We start from the raw sequence: 15,250 nt of genomic DNA on the forward strand, positions 1-15,250 counted from the left end.
TGTTTAGTTCTATTTTCCGTCCTTATTGCAGGTGCTGTCTCGCTATAACGTAAGCTGTATGTCGTACTAAAGTTATAAAAAAAAATCTAACACGGCGATTGTATTAAGAACTAGTGTATCTTTCATTTGCTGTACAACATGTATTTTTTAGTAAAGTTTATGATGAGTTCTTTGATTAGATTAGGTGACTGTCCAAAATATCTCTGGATAATTTTGTGCAGTTTGGCTACGTATTCACATTGTAAAACCACGATTTGTACCGCTAAATATGCACATTTTCGAACAAAACATATATGTATTGTGTAACATGATGTTATAGGATTGTCATCTGATGAAGTTTGTCAAGGTTAGTGAATAATTTAATCTTAATCTTTTGCTGTTTTTTGCAATCGCTACATTTTGCTACTGATAAATGCGTTTGTGTGGTTGGCTATTGTTGTAAGCTAACATAATGCTATATTGTGTTTTCGCTGTAAAACACTTAAAAAATCTGAAATATTGGCTGGATTCACAAGATGTTTATCTTTCATTTGCTGTACACCATGTATTTTTCATAAATGTTTTATGATGAGTATTTAGGTATTTCACGTTGCACTCTGTAATTATTCTTGCTGCTTCGGTGCTATTTGTGATTGTAGCTGCAATGTAAAACTATGGTTTTATACCTCAAATATGCACATTTTTCGAACAAAACACAAATGCATTGTGTAACATGTTATAAGACTGTCATCTGATGAAGTTGTTTCATGGTTAGTGACTAATTATATCTATATTTTGTCAGTTTGTTGAAAGCTACCTATGCGGTGGATAAATAGCATTGTGTGTTTGGCTATTGTGGTGAGCTAACATAAATATATATTGTGTTTTCGCTGTAAAACATTTTAAAGATCGGACATGTTGGCTGGATTCACATGATGTTTATCTTTCATTTGCTGTGTTGGACTTGTTAATGTGTGGAAGTTAAATATTTCAAAAAAATATTTTTTGAATTTCGCGCTCTGTAAAGGCAGCGGAATGTTGTGGGTGTTCCGCTAGCGGAACCCCGGGGCGAGAAAGGTTAAGCACGATGGCAGGCCCGCTGACTGGGACTCAGAGAATGACTTCCGCCTGGGAACCCAAATGGGACAAAAGGCCCAGCCTTTTATAAATCCTGGACATAGGAACATAACCAGGCCCTCCCTGGGGCTAAACAACCTCCAATCGGCCACCGAAGGGATGGTCCCCTTCGGAGCATTAGAACCATGGTTTTGAAGGACCCAGAACCCAAAAGGTGAACGTTGGGATAGAGCAACTGCCAAGGACAGAGCTCAATATCCGCCCGCATCCAAGCTGGGGACTGGGCTCAAAAGCCAGGCCCTCCCTGGGGCTTAACAAGCACCAATCAGTCGCCGAAGGGATGGCCACCTTAGGAGCGTTAGAACCGTGGTTCTGAAGGACCCAGAACCCTCGAAACAGCCCATTTCTAAATATCCGCACGGGTCTAGAAGTTTGCCACCGTTCCCGGATCTCTAGGACATGGTTCTCTGTTTGTCAAAATCCAGGTTTCTCAAATTTCCCCGGTACATGTCTAGTCCACCTGGAACTGAGTGGGGCTACTACGGGGAAGGCCAATTGTCGACATAAGCCCTGTCACCCACAGGGCTACCGTGTTGCTCCACTAGATGGGGTCAAATACCCCCGTTTTGGTCTTTAACCATTAATAAGGCGAAAAGTAAATGTCCAATCTGGATGGGTTTTTTTTTTTGCATGAAAGGGCACACTACACGCACATTTCCATGTAATCAAAACCGTTTTTCAATAAAATGTTATAATATAATTTTGTGTTAGAAGGTGATGAAAATAAGTACAGGGGGCGGAGGGCTTCCGGGTAGACTGGTCCTATTTGACCAAGGGTAACTGTAGCCCATCACGAGAGAAGGTACCCGTCCAAATTTTTTATAATTTTCTGAAATATCATAGTACACGTTTCTCTCCAGCTATGCGCCTGGTGATTTTTGGAAGGTTTTTAAAAAATCTTCAGAAAAAGTCCAAACATCAACTTTCGCTTCAGAGTCTAAATCCAGCCGTGCACCTGGTGACTGAACGGGTTACTAGGTGTTGATGGGGGGAAATGGCTCCAGGGGCCAGCCCTCGCCAGTGGCCAAAAAAAAGGGGGACAGAGCAGCCAACCTCCACAGAGGCTGCCTGCTCTGCCCCCTTGAAGGACAGTGGAACTACGGACCTCCAGGCCTCTAGGCCTACACTCCCTGCCCGGGTCAACACCCCTCTCTCTGGGCCTGAGAGTACAGCTTACTCCCTGGAACTACGGACCTCCAGGCCTCTAGGCCTACACTCCCTAGGTCAACACCACTCTCTCTCGACATCAAATCAAGTTTATTTTATATAGCCCTTCGTACATCAGCTAATATCTCGAAGTGCTGTACAGAAACCCAGCCTAAAACCCCAAACAGCAAGCAATGCAGGTGTAGAAGCACGGTGGCTAGGAAAAACTCCCTAGAAAGGCCAAAACCTAGGAAGAAACCTAGAGAGGAACCAGGCTATGAGGGGTGGCCAGTCCTCTTTTGGCTGTGCCGGGTGGAGATTATAACAGAACATGGCCAAGATGTTCAAAATGTTCATAAGTGACAAGCATGGTCAAATAATAATCAGGAATAAATGTCAGTTGGCTTTTCATAGCCGATCATTAAGAGTTGAAAACAGCAGGTCTGGGACAGGTAGGGGTTCCATAACCGCAGGCAGAACAGTTGAAACCGGAATAGCAGCAAGGCTGAGTCCACCTGGCCTTGCATGAGTCCCAGCCGGGGCCACCCCCCTCCATAACCTCACCCACCAGGCAAACTGAGGTACCCACACTTAAGCATCCCTCCTCAGACATTAAAGTATACAGCCCCACTGACACAAACCCTGTGCACCTGGTAACCAGCCCCGCTGTCACGAACCACATGCACCTGGTAACCGGGTGACCCATCCGCTTTCCGCTCAGAGACTAAGTCCACATATTTGGGTTACCAGGTGCTGGTGGAACTTTCCAGCCGGGTCTCCACCTTCACTAGCCTGCTTGCCCTCTCTCTCACTCTGGGCCTCCGGCCTCTTGTACTCTGGCCCTTCTGCGTGAACCTGGTGATAAAGGCCACACATATGGGTTACTAGGTGCTGGTGGAACTTTCAGCCCGTGTCTCCACCTTTACTCGCCTGCTTGCCTTCTCTCTCTCTCGGGGCCTCTGGCCTCTCGTACTCTGGCTCCTGGCCCTTCTCTGTGCACCTGGTAACCCATTAGTAAAGAAGGAGGAAGGTGGAGGAAGACGCCTTCCGTCCCCGACAAAAGCTTAGATCTGACATGGAATAGATCACAGCGAATGAGCTGCTCTGCTACTTACGAAACCCTGACCCAAAATCAGGTAATCTACGAGTAACATGACAGAGGCTGTTTACCTTGGAGACCTGCTGCAGATATGGGTACAGTCCGGCGCGAGATTTACACCCTGTCCCCCGGATTGTCAAGGTCCAGCGAGAGCTCAACGGACGCCGCCGGAATCACAACGCTTTCCAGGGCTTGGGCCCCTCTCTCGGGGCGAACCCATTCCAGAGTGTCCTGCCCTTCAAAAAGAAAAGAGAACTCTCCCCGGAGCTCCCGCCAGCTTTTCTGGGATCGGTCGCGTTATAGGACGCCTCACGGCGCCCGTCTCCGCCACTCCGGATTCGGGGACCGACTGACCCATGTTCAACTGCTGTTCACATGGAACCCTTCTCCACTTCGGCTTTCCTCCAGATAGTCTCGGCGCTCCGCCAGGGCCGTGACCTCACTAAACCATCCAATCGGTTTCACTGTGCCGGCCGTGTGTACTTAGACTTGCATGGCTTAGTCTTTGAGACAAGCATATGCGACTGGCAGGATCAACCAGGTAGCCCCTCGCAACATAGAGGTTCTACCTGGGCGCACTAAGTGGATAACAGCCAGGTCACGGTCCTACCCCGTGACGGGAGGAGGCCCTGGTGCAATCCACCTTGTGCTCAGTGGGAGGCCCTGAACTGCCCGTGGCGCCGCTCGAGAGGTCTCTGTCTAGCTGGAGGGTTTAGTAGGAACCGCACAACTGAGCCAACAACAGGGTTTGTGAAACACACGTGTCTCTGGCGCCGGTGCGTAGCGGGGTGGCCCCCACCACAGGCATCGCTGTCTGGGTGTGCCGCTCCCCACACCGCAACACAGTCCTTCATCGGCCTTGCCCTCTGACATAATGCGGAGGAATTCCCGTACTCAGGATAGACTGGAGCGACTATTGTCATTACGTTTGACTGAAGGGTTTTTACCCAGAATTCGGTCAATATCTCATATTTTTCAACTCGCTTCCGGGTAGGGCCCCGAACTTCAATAGTGGACGACTCACCATCAACCTCATCACTCTCGCTCTCCGTTGAAGTCCCCCCGACGCAGCCTTGCTTCCTTGGTTCCGACTGTGTTTCACCACCGCCGCCACCTGTTCACTCTTGTCCCCCAGCTGCTGCTCCGCCACCGCTGACTGCTCACCCTTGTCCACTCGTTGCCGCTCCGCCGACCGTTCACTGTCAACCCCCGGTAAAGTCCCAGGGTTCTCCCTGGGCTCCAGCCGCGTTCCACCACCATCGTTCCGCTGCATGTACTGCCCTGATTCAGGCTGCTGTCTGTCAGTCGAATGCCGGCTCGCTAGCATAGCGTGCTTCCATTCGATAGTACCAGACTTAAGTGCATGGGTGACTTTGAAATGTCGTTCTATCCAGCCGATGATCTGCTTGGAACAAAGCCCACAGTTTCTTTTTCGTCAGCTGTTCATACCTTCTCTCTCCTGTCTTACTGTGTGGGTGAGTCCCTGTTTGCTCCACCGACCAACAAACTAACCCTAAGCATAACCCCTAAGCCTAAAATTGCATTTTTCCTTGTGGGGACCTGCAAAATGTCCCCACCACCTAATTTTCCTTGTTATACTATCCTTGTGAGGACTTCTGGTACCCACAAGGATAGTTAAAGAAACACAAACACATGCGCACACACACACACACACACACACACACACACACACACACACACACACACACACACACACACACACACACACACACACACACACACACACACACACACACAGCAAACATTGCTAAGACTTGCAGAGGGCATAGAAAATATCCAGGATGGTACCACAGTATTTCCATGGTAACATACTGTTGGCCATACACACTGTTATAAACTGCATAATAAGTAATAACTCAAAAGGAAAAATGAAGACTGGGCAACGAAGTTTGGATTTCAACAAAACTGTCTTTAATTCACTGGTACTGTTTATAAAATCAGCAAGTCTGCTTCGATACCAACTTAAACAAGGTGTGAGTGTGTTTGTGTATTATTTTTGTGTGCTTGATGAGTGTACTGTGTGTATGGATTGTGGGGTTTTGCGGGTACGTGTGTGAATGTAAGAGTGCTGGATAAGGCAACATGCAGTAATCAGTTTCCATTGACCTCAAAGTAATAATACACACATACCTGCTCTATAATACAGACACTGATGCTGGACTGACCTGCTTTATATGTAACAGACACACACGCACACACAGACACACACTTTGTACCTGCACAGGGCAGACCTGTTTTTTGTACCTGCACCTGTTTTAGTCTCTAACATTACTTGCTGACACAGGGAAGGGCGGGACACACTGAGTGACAGGGCAGAGGAAGCCTCTGAGTGGCTGAGATGGTTGACAACAGGAGCAGTTGACCAATGACAGTAGAAAATGTACTATTTTTTGTGGGAATCAAAAATCGATTTTGAATATAAATTTCCCAGCATTCCCTATGTGTGATGCTCCTCTATTCTACCTGTCTGTCTGACTATTGCTTGGTATTACTATGACAACAACATATTTTCACAAGTAATCATCATTCTGAATCACTTTCTGCTTTCCTCCCTTTCAACTCTGCCAGTCGACCCAGGCCATATCTAGAGCCAGACTAAACCCAGGCTAGACCAAAACCACTGTAGTGTATTGCGTATATTGATATCTTCTGCTGTTATGTGATTCCGAGTGGTGGCAGGAGCGTTCTTCCTCTCACACACACAAACAGTACATGTGTATTGCTTTCTGGCGTGTCTCAAGACATATTGTTTTGATATGCCGGGTAGTGTAGTGTTAACACACAGTTAGGCAACACACTATCTAGGTTACACCCACACTCCACCCCCAGGCGACAGCTGGCAGGTCTAGGTGCTGAGCTAAGCCTTGAAAAGAACATCAGGTACAGCCAATTGGGGTGATCGGCTGTCTGGGAGAAAGAGAGTAGGCCAGAAGCCTCTCTGCCAGCCTTTTGTTTGTTTCTTTGTGTTAGTTAACCTCTATAGTTGTTTGTTTCTTTGTGTTAGTTAACCTCTATAGTTGTTTGTTTCTTTGTGTTAGTTAACCTCTAGTTGTTTGTTTCTTTGTGTTAGTTAACCTCTAGTTCAGAGGTGTCAAACTCATTCCACGGAGGGCCTAGTGTCTGCAGGTTTTTGGTTTCTTTCAATAAAGCCCTAGACAACCAGGTGTGGGGAGTTCCTAACTAATTAGTGATGTTAATTCATCAATCAAGTACAAGGGAGGAGCGAAAACCCGCAGACACTCGGCCCCCCGTGGAATGAGTTTGACACCTGTGCTCTAGTTGTTTGTTTCTTTGTGTTAGTTAACCTCTATAGTTGTTTGTTTCTTTGTGTTAGTTAACTTTATTTGGGGATGCCTTTTTCTTGTTTTGTTTTTGTACATATTTATGTTTCACCATCTGAACAAGTAATAATCCACTTGGACTGGCTGGGCAAGAAGGAGCTGGCCCTGGACTTAAGGTAAGGTGCCTGTCTCCTGGGCGCACGTACATTCAACACCTGGTCACATACGCTTCCTTCTCATATTGATTCACACATCAAATCAGGTCACAGACCAGTAAACTAGGCCTAAGACCCCTAGACTTAACAAGTGCAACAATATAAGCCGGCTAGTTAATCGGTTTTAATATGACCCTGTTACATGTGTGACCAAACACACTAACACACACACTCTCTCTAATTCATTGCACATGTCCCTACAGCAGCATCTCATGGACAGAACACCCCTGAACTGGCCTACTACTTGACACGTCTAACAGACACACACACACACAAGCATCCAAACTACGATAAATCTCTCTGTGGTTCTGTAATCCTGAATAATCATCACAGCTCTCATCCACCCTGTGTGTGTGTGTGTGTGTGTGTGTGTGTGTGTGTGTGTGTGTGTGTGTGTGTGTGTGTATATATTGTTGCTGTGTGTGTGTGTGTGTGCGCAGGCCTCTTGATAGAGTACTGGGTGGCGATAGGAAGAACATAACACTAGGGCGAACAACATGACGACAACGACACAAAGGCGGGGAGCTATACAGGAGAGGGGGGCCAGAACGGGGCTGTTAGGGGAAACAGAGGGTATCAGGGGGGGCAAAGGGGGAATCTGGAAGAGTCTGTATCGGTTTTGGTTCCATAAAGTAGAACATCTGGAAGTCTGGAACAGCAGGGCGAGGGGAGCGAGCGAACAAACGGAAGGCTGGGGAGAAGAGGTCCCTGGAATGACTAGTAGCCGCCCTGAGAGGGAGTGAGAGGGAGAGAGAGAGGGAGTATTAACAATCATGTCATGATATCACCATCTTATGCATAAAGAAAGTAACATGAAACGCGTGGTTCGTTGTCACCTACCTCTCCTTCTCCTCCCTGCTCCATTCCTCCATATTCCGCCTACAGAGAGAGAGTTTACGTAAGAGTAGGGAAGGAAGAAAATGAAGGTGGGATGACATGAGAGGTCTAGGGGTCTCAAGCAGTGAACCATGTTCATGTGATGAGTAACCTTGCCTGAGACCTGAAGACTTGTGTTTGCTCCTAGACCTGGCACCCAGGCTTTAGTGCGTTGGGCTAGCGCAATCGTGCGGCGTGCAGACGCCCGGGCTTCACACCCAGGAGGTTACAGCTACATCAAGCAGATTATCCCTTATGTCATGCTTATGACAGGGTTACGTCTGATACAGGGCCACTCAGTCCCAGTCTCTGAGCTGAAGTGTCTAACGAGGCGGAAGGTTAGCATGCCAAAGCTAGCAGAGTAGATGTGATGGCACAGGAACAAACTCTGTTACACTCTTTTCTGTGCACCCTAACCAGAGGGATCCATTCAGAGTAAGTGCATGTCCATATGCTACACCAGAGATGCAGCATTGTTATCTATATTACACCTAGCTGAAGTAGAGCAGAGTTAGACATGGTTATGGAGAGGGTTACATCAGGTTTAGAATGTAACCCCAGGTCCTTACAGCACACTAGGCAGTCAGTGTTTGAAAGCCCCCTTCGGAATGATATATGCACTTATGATATATGTTAGGCAGAATCATGCAGCATTCCCTAGCCAGCCAACCCGCCATAACCTATAACCTCTGAACCCCCCCTTCTCTCTCCTGCCCAATAGGCACCTCGTATACAGGCTGAGGCTCCTCCTACCAATGGAACGTAGAGGAAACAAACACAACAATAACAACAAAGGGTTAGAAGCACAACGCCAACACAACACCAACACAATGCCAACACAACACTGCTACAATTGCAACGTAAGCGCACAAAATATAAGCTATGTCGACACACAATATCAACACTCTCAGCACGCACAATAGCATAGCAACACAACAGCATAGCAGGATCACAACAGGTTGAAATCGAACCTGGCTGCCACACACAGAACGGTGCCAACACACAAAGTAAAACACACCTTCACACACGATTCACAACAGAAAAATACAGACCTCTTCATATTGGGAATGTGGAGTGAGTTATAGGCCTACCGTCAAACCTAATCTGCCTGGACCTCTGAACCACTGGCTATTAGAGGAGCTGTCATTTCCGTCTGTCTCTGCTGTACTGTGTTAAATAGCGCCACCGTGTGGTCAAGAAGCAGACTGTTTTTATGGCGACAGCACTACTGTCTGAGCCCAACTGAAGGACACTGTTATGCGTGTTGACGCTGCAGTCATGTTGTTGCTCGACATTCTATTGTAATCATTTCAAAAGGGTGCTGTGTCACCTGATTGATAGTCTCACGATGCCAGAAGCCTGGGGTGTCATAGGCTACCTGAATGACAATGTCAAGTTTGGTGTCTAGTTACTAGTATGTCAATGGTCCTAATCTGCTATTCCTTACCGGTTATTGATCACTTGAATATTCTTGTTCACATTGACCTGTCAGTCACTAATTGATCGATCATTCTTTCATCTGTTGTCATGGTAACTCACCGCCTGTCCGGTGTTCTCCATGCCACCCTGCGAGAGGTCAGCTCCGGCAGCAGTGGGGTCCCCGACGATGTTTGCCTGGTCACGGTTAGCAACTGACACACAGAGATCGATCAGTCAGTTAATAAATCAATCCGATCCCACAAGAATATGTGTGTGTCTCACCTTTGTTTACTCCTGCGTCCATTCCCTCCTTTGTCTTTGAACCTGAGGACAGGGGAGACATCACAACATGTCAACAGATCAATATATTGAAATCACACTGCAATGGATGTCATGAAACATGATCAGGGATCAGTGTTGTGATTTACTATATAAACTCAGCCTAAGAAGTACTGTGTTAATTAAGGAGTGCAGCAATCAGAAATCTGTTGTAACCGTTTGGTAATATAAACTCAGCAAAAAAAGAAACGTCCCTTTTTCAGGACCCTGTCTTTCAAATATAATTCTTAAAAATCAAAATAACTTCACATATCTTCATTGTAAAGGGTTTAAACACTGTTTCCCATGCTTGTTCAATGAACCATAAACAATTAATGAACATGGACCTGTGGAACGGTCGTTAAGACACTAACAGCTTACAGACGGTAGGCAATTAAGGGCACAGTTATGAAAACTTAGGACACTAAAGAGGCCTTTCTACTGACTCTGAAAAACAACTAAAGAAAGATGCCCAGGTTCCCTGCTCATCAGCGTGAATGTGACTTAGGCATGCTGCAAGGAGGCATGAGGACTGCAGATGTGGCCAGGGCAATAAATTGCAATGTCCGTACTGTGAGACGCCTAAGACAGCGCTACAGGGAGACAGGACGGACAACTGATCATCCTCGCAGTGGCAGACCACGTGTAACACCTGCACAGGATCGGTACATCTGAACGTCACACCTTCGGGACAGGTACAGGATGGCAACAACAACTGCCCAAGTTACACCAGGAACGCACAATCCCTCCATCAGTGCTCAAATTGTCCGCAATAGGCTGAGAGAGGCTGGACTGAGGGCTTGTAGGCCTGTTGTAAGGCAGGTCCTCACCAGACATCACCAGCAACAACGTCACCTATAGGCACAAACCCACCGTCGCTGGACCAGACAGGACTGGCAAAAAGTGCTCTTCACTGACGAGTCGTGGTTTTGTCTCACCAGTGATGATGGTCGGATTTGCGTTTATCGTCGAAAGAATGAGCGTTACACTGAGGCCTGTACTCTGGAGCGGGATCGATTTTGAGGTGGAGGGTCACAGCATCATCGGACTGAGCTTGTTGTCATTGCAGACAATCTCAATGCTGTGCATTACAGGGAAGACATTCTCCTCCCTCATGTTGGACCCTTCCTGCAGGCTCATCCTGACATGACCCTCCAGCATGACAATGCCACCAGCCATACTGCTCGCTCTGTGCGTTATTTCCTGCAAGACAGGAATGTCAGTGTTCTGCCATGGCAAGCGAAGAGCCCGGATCTCAATCCCATTGAGCACGTCAGGGACCTGATGGATTGGAGGGTGAGGGCTTAGGGCCATTCCCCCCCAGAAATGTCCAGGAACTTGCAGGTGCCTTGGTGGAAGAGTGGGGTAACATCTCACAGCAAGAACTGGCAAATTGGATGCAGTCCATGAGGAGGAGATGCACTGCAGTACTTAATGCAGCTGGTGGCCACACCAGATACTGACTGTTACTTTTGATTTTGATCCCCCCATTGTTCAGGGACACATTAATCCATTTATGTTAGTCACATGTCGATGGAACTTGTTCAGTTTGTCTCAGTTTTTGAATCTTGTTATGTTCATACTAATATTTAAACATGTTAAGTTTGCTGAAAATAAACGCAGTTGACAGTGAGAGGAAGTTTCTTTTTTTGCTGAGTTCATTTATTTGGTGAGGTTGTAGTAGCAGGCAGAGCACTGCAGGTGGCAGTGTAGAATTCAGCAGCATACTGTATGTCACTCTCTGTAAAATCCAAATGGATGATATTATCTTATAATGACTCTCCTCCATAGCAAGTGTTTTTCTGTACATCTCTCTGTCTCTCTCTCTCCTCTTTCTGATGCTACAGTATGAAAGGTTCCTAGGCTGATTAAATAGTAGTTATGCAACCAGCTGGATAGAGGGAAAGAGCAAAGGAGGGATAGAGGGAAAAAGAGAAAGGGAGGGGGTATTGAGAGGGGGGGGGGGTGGGTATAGAGCGAAAGATAGCCTATAGGGAAGATGCATGAGGAAATCCAGCACAAAACCAGAATAATGATATATCTCTTTCACATACATGACACATGTTTCCATAGCACACAGTTCATTGGAGATGCATACTCTCGCTTTATCTCCATCTCTTCTCCCCCCTTTCTCTCTCCTCCACACTCTCAGAACCACAGATGCCTCGCTTCCTCCTCCATTTCGCTTCTTCTTTTTTCTCTCCCCCTCCCTGTTCCACCTCTGTCTCTTTCTCTCTCTGCACGCTCCCCGTAGTCTGTGAGCCACGTGCCGAGCTGCGCAGTACTGCAGCAGACATACACCAAGACACATACTCGCGCACACACGCCCATTTGCAGCGTGGCTATGACACAACTCCCTTCTCTGAGTCAGAGGAGCACCCCTCCTGGGTACGGCCTCTATCTAGCATATCCGACTGCGTGTGTGTCTGTATGTATGTGCGTAGGACCTGTCTGTCTGTCTACACTATCCAGGCCAAGGACCAATACAGTGATTTAGCTGCAGGGTTTAGCAGCAGGGTTTACCCCTGAGAGAGAGCGCTCCTCTGCAGCCAATGACCTGTGAAATACGCCATACGCTCCATAGGACAGAACACACACACTTATGCTCCAATAAGCTCTGAGTGGACGACCTTGTTAGAGAGGAGGTGCGTTCTGCATTGCATTTTGTGATCGAAGTAATAATCCATAAATGATTTGTTCCGATTGGACCGGCTCTGCTCCTTTAATAGGCTAACACACGCACATTCACACACACACACACACTCCTCGGAAGTCTGAAGTCTCAGTTGATAGATTAGATACAGTAGGTGATCAGGAACATTGAGCCTCTACAATCCACTGAATACATTTCTCTCTCTTTCTCTAACTACAGCTCCTCTTTGTCCACCTCTCTATCCTCTACCCCTATCCACCACTCGCCATTCCCCTCTCTATCCTCTACCCCTATCCACCACTCGCCATTCCCCTCTCTATCCCCTACTCTGGCTTTATCCATCTCTCTCCCTCTCTTTCTCCATCTGTTGATCTTTAAGCTGCTAGCTCTATGACATAACACCCCCCCCCTCTCTCTCTGTCTTTCTGTCTCTCTCTCTCTTTTAATTGTAAATTAGCATTGATTTGGCTATGAATGAATGTTGAATTGAGTCATTAAAAATTGCCCCCCCCCCCTCTCTCTCTTTGTCTCTCCCCATCACTCCCTCTCTCTGTTCCCTGGTTGTAAAGGGTCATATACTCTGAAGGGGGAGGAAGGTAGTTGGTCATCAATGGTCACACACTAGCCAGCAGCACGTCAGGACACACACGCATGCGCATACACACCACACACGGGGGCGAAGAGAGAGGATTGCTGCAGTGCTCAGCTGATCCATGTCCCTGATGCCCCGCCCCCCAGCCACAAATAATACAAAAACACACACACACACGTTTCATCAGGTCCATCACGTTTTTCTCTCTCTCATGTTATTCTGCAGTGTTAGCTGTAGCTGTCAGATTGATGCTTCCGAGAGAGAGAGAGAGAGAGAGAGAGAGAGAGAGTGTGTGTGTGTGTGTGCGCGTGCGTGCGTGCGTGCGTGCGTGCGTGCGTGCGTGCGTGCGTGCCTTGTTCCTACCCCAAACCCTTTGGCCCTCACACAGGCTAACCTTGAGCTCTGACGCACAAATACACTCACACACACACTGGTGAATCCCCTCTCACATTACTGGACCCTATCTAATGGCCTGGTGGTAGCAGCCTTGGCATGGTCTTATCTAGATTATAACATATTATAGCGCACTTATGAACTGCTGCAGTGCCACCACACTATCCCCCAATGTCACACTACATCTTTCCCTCTCTCCGCTCCTCTCGTCTAGTTCCCTCCCATTTTCTCTCATCCTTTCTCATCCACTCATTCTCCCTCTTGGTTTCGCTCATCACTCTTCGCTAATTTCTTTTTCTCTGACTCTTATTCATAGAAATGTACGCAGTCTACTCTCTCTATCCTCCTCTCTTTCTGTGATCCCTTCACTCAATGTCTTCCTATCTCTCCATCTATTCTTTCCACCATCCTTGTCTCCACCACACCCCAGCTCTCTCTTTCTTCCCCCTCTCCTCCTCCTCCTCCCTCTCTCTCCCTCTCTCTCTCTGCACCAGTTCTGCAGTATTCTGCCTCTGCTCCTTGGCAACCACCTCCCCTTCTTCTCACTTCTCACTGTAACTGTCCCAGACTGGTGCATCCACAGGACCCCTTTTAAGCACACACACAGACAAACACACACACACAAACACTTACCTACATACATGACCCCCTCCTTGGTCTTGGCGGCTGCCCCTTCCACCCCAGCCTTGGTCTTCTCTGCTGCGGCCACCACCCCCTCCTTAGCCATGCTGAACCCTCTCATCAGTACATCCATCCTGGGATAGGTCTCTACTGGGCTCCCCTGCTCCGAAACGGGCTGGGCTGGTCACACAGAGTGTGTGAGAGAGACGGAGTGTGTGTGTGTGAGGAAGAGACTGTGTGTGAGGAAGAGCTTGTGTGTGTGTGTGTGTATGTGTGTGTGTGTGTCAGTGACTTCTCCAATAGCGCTGCAGAGAGAGATGTAAAGAGCGAAAGAAGGAGAGAGGACTGCACAGCAGGGCTACAGGATGCAGACTGAGAGAGAAGAGGAGCGAGCGACTGAGCAGAGAGAGGAGAGAGGAAGAGAGAAATGAAGAGAGAGCAGGCGTGCGTGCGATGGAGAGAACGAGAGACAGAAAGACAGAACCTGCTGGATGGTGCAGCATATTTAAGTCACGCTGCAGCCAACCCCCCCCCCCCCCCCCCCCCCCCCCTCTCTCTCTCTCCCCTCTCACTCACACTCGGAAAGCAACCTCAGGCTGGCTGACTCCATATTTAATACGCAGGTTGATCTGTCTGAGATACGTTTTATGTGATGAAACTGTGAAACTGTGATGAAAATACATAATAAACAAATATATTTAGGAGATTTTTGAGATTGCTGGGGTTCTGAAAAGGGAATGAAATGAGTTTTAATGATCAGTTTCCTGTCATATTATTAGCTGAATCTACAGTGTGCTGTGACATCACCTCTGACCTCACTCAGCTTCCACCATGTTCCTGACATCTGGGGGGGGGAGGGGGGGCAAAGACATGGTGGAAGCTGCCTTACACCACTCCAATCAAGGAGGGTCCGGTCCAATCCTTTTAAATCCATGCATGGGGGGTGAATGAGTGCACACTTTGAAGAAGAGAGGAACGGACCATGGCCATTAGCTTGGTCCGTTTCTTTCTCTGGGTGGTGTGAAGAATGCTGACTCACCCCTGCACCCCCTCTTTAACCCCCCCCACTTATGAGCTGTTCTCTTAAATCTATCTACATTCAACCCGCAGAATGCTTCCGTGGTAGAGACACTCCCTCCAGTGACCATAATACACACTGCATCATGACACAGCAGATCCTTGGAATCGATCCCCCCCCCCCAAAAAAAAGGACACTAAGGACTATCCCAGCCAAGTTTGAAGATGCAGCATCATCACTTGTCCTGTCTCCCGCTTTCATCTCCTACACCTCTTTCTCCCTTTCTCCACCCTAACATACAATGCATTCGGAAAGTATTCAGACCCCTTGACTTTTTGTTACAGCTTTATTCTAAAATGGATTAAATATTTTCCCCCCTCATCAATCAACACACAATACCCCATAATGACAAAGCAAGAACAGGTTTTTAGGATTGTTTGCAAATATATAATATATTTTAAAAAATGAAATTACATTTACAT

The 15,250-nt window shown here is 47.5% G+C and overlaps 1 protein-coding gene across 2 annotated transcripts; it reads right to left on the reverse strand.

Moving 5' to 3' along the window:
- Positions 1 to 5,270: 5,270 nt before the first annotated feature.
- On the reverse strand, positions 5,271 to 14,244 carry LOC129829083 (alpha-synuclein-like). 2 transcript variants are annotated; one of them, XM_055890562.1, is made up of 6 exons: positions 13,763 to 14,244; positions 9,456 to 9,497; positions 9,294 to 9,385; positions 8,480 to 8,503; positions 7,719 to 7,757; positions 5,271 to 7,607 (listed from the first exon to the last, which is right to left on the reverse strand). In XM_055890562.1, the coding sequence occupies exons 1-6, from the start codon at positions 13,881 to 13,883 to the stop codon at positions 7,596 to 7,598; spliced, it is 330 nt and encodes a 109-aa protein (XP_055746537.1). In that variant the 5' UTR covers positions 13,884 to 14,244; the 3' UTR covers positions 5,271 to 7,595. The 2 variants fall into 2 exon arrangements, with proteins under 2 accessions (XP_055746537.1, XP_055746539.1); XM_055890564.1 differs by lacking the exon at positions 8,480 to 8,503 and having other exon boundaries at positions 13,763 to 14,242.
- Between the last annotated feature and the right edge of the window lie 1,006 nt (positions 14,245 to 15,250).

Source organism: Salvelinus fontinalis, chromosome 30 (genome assembly GCF_029448725.1).
Source record: "Salvelinus fontinalis isolate EN_2023a chromosome 30, ASM2944872v1, whole genome shotgun sequence".
In the NCBI taxonomy this organism is placed as follows: Eukaryota; Metazoa; Chordata; class Actinopteri; order Salmoniformes; family Salmonidae; genus Salvelinus; species Salvelinus fontinalis.

What these genes read in the sequence shown, in the direction of transcription:
- LOC129829083 (XM_055890562.1), bottom strand. Translation starts at nt 13,883, where the DNA reads ATGGATGTACTGATGAGAGGGTTCAGCATGGCTAAGGAGGGGGTGGTG. An exon ending in GGAGGGGGTCATGTATGTAG is followed by an intron (nt 9,498 to 13,762) that starts GTAAGTGTTTGT and finishes CCCTGTCCTCAG; the next exon opens with GTTCAAAGACAAAGGAGGGA. An exon ending in AGCCTCAGCCTGTATACGAG is followed by an intron (nt 7,758 to 8,479) that starts GTGCCTATTGGG and finishes CTCTCTCTGTAG; the next exon opens with GCGGAATATGGAGGAATGGA.